The following is a 4,600-nucleotide window of genomic DNA, read 5'->3' as shown; positions in this document are numbered from 1 at the left end:
CCCTGCATGGGCAGGCGGACTCTCAACCACTGCGCCACCAGGGAAGCCGTACATCTTGTTTTTCAAATATTTCAAAATTCTAAATACTCTCAGCTGTACTATAAAATTTAATATGAATTTTAATGTAGTCAGTTTAATGAAATAATTTTTTTATCTTGAATACTTGTAAATACTGAAAAAGAGCAAACTGTCAGTAAATTAATTATCTCATGCTTCAAGGTGTCCATGATCAGAAATTATATGAATTTTTTAGAATAGATATATTAGCTAAAAACTTACCATAATGTTTTTTAGGAAGTCAGCTCCTCCAATGCATTTAATATAATTCAGTCTACAAGTACCTTATTTATAGCATTATTTGTAATGTGATTTATAAATACTCCATTTATAAACCTTTTAGAACACATCTCCTCTATTAAGTGATTTTTATCTGTTTCAGATCAGGGATATGTGAGGACCTACTACAGCAGTAATTGAAGAAGTGTTACACTGTTTATATTTAGAAACTCTCAGAAGTACTTTTGTTTGTAAAATTGTGTAACAGGAGAGACTTCAGATCACACCTGTGTTTCAAATACCTGAAATTAAAATGAGCTTTCTATGTTATTGGAGAACAAAAAGTCTTAGTTCTCAGTGAGAAGTGGGGGAAAAAAGACAATACTGTCATTTTAAGCTCAGTTGTCTTTGAGGTAATAAAAATCAACACAGTTTATTAGCTAAGGAATAGATATAAAGTGTGATGCTTGTTTTATAATGTTTCACTGTTACGAAAACCTGATAAACAAATCTTTATTTGGTATAAACAGAGGAGTACATGTTATGCTTCATATAGCATCTTGGGAAGAAAATCTTTATGTCTTTACATTAAATGACAGGAAAATAATATGAAAAAAATCTGTCACTTTTGTTAGAAATTGTGTCAGAGTCCTATTAAATCTTACTTGGGGCCTTCTGCTTACTTAGCTAGCTAAACAGGTTTCTTTACTACTGGCTAAATTGATCTTTTAGAGAATAAAGTAATGCTTATGTAACTGGACATTGAAGCAAGCCATTGTTGGTCCAGATGATTTGCTTCATAGTTTCTCAGTAATTAAAGCTGATTCCTTTTCAGATGGGAGTTGTAGTTCATTATTAGATATTTTGTTTCTGCACAGTGATATTTGAATGCAGTATTTGCCTTTTGTGGTTGGGAAATGAGACTTTTAGACTAAGCATGATTCATTATGATAGGTGAATAAACTATGATAATTAAAGCCTTAAAAATTATATATGAGGTATAATTCCAGGGATGTGACGGTAAGTTGAAAGGAGATAATATCAATGTTCTTGACTTATCCCTTTTAAGCTAGAACCTAAACCATGACAATATAGCTCTCTCCAGTGACATATAGGAAGATAATAAAGACTTGATCATTTAGATCTCTTCTAAAATAGTCCCTTAAAGTTTGAAACTTTTAATTATAAAAACCTTAAACATATACATAGGCAGAAAGACTAGTAGAGCAGACTCCTGTAGCAGTCACCTGTAGTTGTTAACCCCTGGCCAAACTTGTTTCATTTTCAGACATACTATACAGTTATTTGGTTTATGAAAATTCTAATTTAAGTCAAAATCCCCAAGCTATCTTATGAATAAATTGCTTTTGTTAAATAAGCTGTGCCTAACGTGATTTATATTTATGCCATTTTTTTTTAAACTAATCTTCTTTGCTGCATGAGCTAAAAAGAATCCAAACTAAAGAGTAGTCTCTGTTATAAGACAGAATGGCTTACTGTGCTGAATAAAAAGCATTGAGTCCTTGGGTGGATGAATTGAAATACTTTCTGCTGTATTAGATAACATGTGGTTTTGATTGCTTTGATTCACAAGTTTTTCCTTCATAATGTATTGGCACCTAAATATAGTTAGCATTCTTTTTTTAATTAAAACTTTGTGAATTATAAAGTGATCTTTTGTCACTTTAAATTTTTAATTTTTATTTGAAAGCTATAATGATGCTTGTTATTCAGCGTCAGCAAATATTTATTGAACCCCTATATGGGGGACAATATATGCTTACACAGAAATTTTCCAGAAGAGTTTGTCACATATTTTAAAGGATTTTCTAAATCAGGTGGAAGGACTTTCTCTCAAACTGCTGTCTCCTAACTCCCCATGTTCCTTCTGATTCAAATAAGGGCATAATAGCCTCAGATAAGAAACATTTCTTTTGTTGTTACTGATGGAAATGTGTTAAAGCCCTCAGGTATGTGGGAGAGAAAAAGCTGACAGGCAGTGATTTAAGTAATAAATATATGCTTAAATATGGAGTAGAAATCTAAGATTGCTTAGAAATGTAAATGTCCATTTACATTCAAACCATAATTCTAGAAAACTTAGCCTAACTCTGGTAGTTAGTAAGAGTTTTATAGAGCTAGCAATTTCTAAGTATACTTTTCAACAGGCTATTTATAAAATAAGCTCTTTTACTTAAAGGATACTATAACATTTGAAGAATGTTACGAGCATATTTTAAATCACAAAATCTTCTAGGAGGATACTACATGTTCTTTGTACATATTCCAAAGGAAAACAATTTAAACTAAGAATGTTTGTTTTAATTGTGGTGAAATACACATAACATAAAATTTACCTTCTTAACCACTTTTAATGTATAAACTAAGAATATTATAATATACTTTATGTGGTTAGGATTCAATTCAGACAAGTCAGTAGAAAGGTATATATTTAGCCACTAAGAGTAAAGCGGCCACAAAATTGTTTGCATTTGTTTTTCAGGTCATTACTTCTTTTTATGTGGAGCGTGGAGGAAATGCTATGTCCTTCATGGGAAAAGGTGTCACAAAGAGCACGGTTCTCTGCTTGCTTCACTTATCCCATGAGATGATGGCCCAGGCCCAGAGCTCGGTGAGAACTTTCAAAGCTGCCTGTCTTCCCACAGTTGCTAGAAAGGGAATGTGCTGTGTCTAACACGTTTCAAGCCTATATGTTTACTCTAGGAAAATGTCTTTTGACTTGTCTTTTTAGGAGACAAAAATGATTTTTGACAAAGATGTTTCTTAGAAGCTGTATGTTACACAAATCTGAATTTTATTTTAAATTTATTTTTATTGAAATCTGCATGCACTAGAGAACTACGTTTTATCTAAATCATGGGGAAAATAGCTGTTCTGAAGAAAAATTGTTATGTATAACTTTTTAAGGAGGAGCTGAGATTGTTGTTTGCCTTGTGTTGGCTAAATAATTAATTAAAACCAAGTCTTAAGCATATTTTTACTTTGTTTTGATTTTTTTTAAATTCAGTTATTTTAAACTCTATTTTATCCATAGAAACGTACCTGATGTGTTTCTGTTCCCTTTTTTTCATTCTAGGAGTGGATGTCACTTTGGTTCTTGCCTTTGGGTAGTCATAGTGAAGAACATGCTACCACTCAACAGGGATTGGCTTGGTTGATTCCGTTGTGGGTTGACCGAGACCCAGAGGTCAGTGTGAAGGAAAATCGAGTCCATTATGTGTAGATTAAAGAACAAGTGAAACAAAACATGTATGCATATACTTGTTCATATTTTCCAAAATGAGGTTATTTTAGTGCTATACCTTAAGCTGTATTTACCCCCTGTCTTGGTCAGTTTGGGCTGCATAATAAAACACCATAGACTAGGTAGCTTGAACAAAGAAATTTATTTTCTCACATGTCTGGAGGCTGGAAGTTGAAGATCAAGGTGCCCACCCACATGGTCAGGTTTGGTGAGGACTCTTTCTGGCTTTCAGATGGTTCCCTCTTCATCGCATGCTCACATGACCTTTTCTCTCCTCCCCTTCTTATAAGGCCACCAATCCTGTCAGATTAGGACCCAATCCGCATGGTCTCATTTAACCTTGTCTCCTAAAAGCCCTCTCCTCAAATACATTAGGAGTTAGGGCTTCAACATATGAATTTTGGGGGTACATAATTCAGTTCATGGCATCCCCTAGTCAGTGAAATTCAGAGTACAGATTAAAAATAGTAAGAAAGGAAGTATTATAGAATCTATCAGTTTTATAAAGAACAACAAAATATTATTGGAGAAGTCCAGCCATTTTTAAACAGTTTAGAAGGATAGCGGCCAAGTGACTTTTGAGTGTCATTTAATAGAATAGTATCATTACAGTGCAGCGTTTTATATTAATGGGTTTCCAGTTTTAGCCATTTGTCTACTGATTTGATTTTTTTAAACCACTTTATTGAGGTATGATTGACATACAAAAAGCTGTACCTATTTAATGTGTACAACTTCATGAATTTGGAGATAAGTATACACCCTTGAAATATACATCACCAGATTCAATGCCATAAACATATCCTTCACCTACAGAAGTTTCTTCAGTCCTCTTACTGCTTGTTTTGTTTTTTTTGTGATTAGAACACTTACCATAAGATCTACCCTCTTAGCAAATTTTTGTGTATATAATATAGTACTGTTAACATTTTTTTGTGTGTGTGGTACGCTGGCCTCCCTCTGTTGTGGCCTCTCCCGTTGCGGAGCACAGGCTCCGGACGCGCAGGCTCAGCGGCCATGGCTCACGGGCCCAGCCGCTCCGCGGCATGTGGGATCTTT

The 4,600-nt window shown here is 34.0% G+C and overlaps 1 protein-coding gene across 8 annotated transcripts in view; it reads left to right on the top strand.

Annotated features, from left to right (window-relative positions):
- Positions 1 to 4,600, top strand: part of RTTN (rotatin) — a 181,620-nt gene that overhangs the window by 69,489 nt on the left and 107,531 nt on the right. For all 8 annotated transcript variants that reach the window (XM_028480194.2, XM_028480196.2, XM_028480195.2 and 5 more), the window contains 2 exons: positions 2,780 to 2,908; positions 3,374 to 3,484. In XM_028480194.2, the coding sequence (XP_028335995.1) occupies positions 2,780 to 2,908; positions 3,374 to 3,484 (240 nt within the window). The remainder of the gene's footprint in view (positions 1 to 2,779; positions 2,909 to 3,373; positions 3,485 to 4,600) is intronic.

This window comes from Physeter macrocephalus, chromosome 19 (genome assembly GCF_002837175.3).
Source record: "Physeter macrocephalus isolate SW-GA chromosome 19, ASM283717v5, whole genome shotgun sequence".
In the NCBI taxonomy this organism is placed as follows: domain Eukaryota; kingdom Metazoa; phylum Chordata; class Mammalia; order Artiodactyla; family Physeteridae; genus Physeter; species Physeter macrocephalus.
Note: the sequence above shows the minus strand (reverse complement) of the source record. Positions and strands in the feature narration are given on the sequence as shown.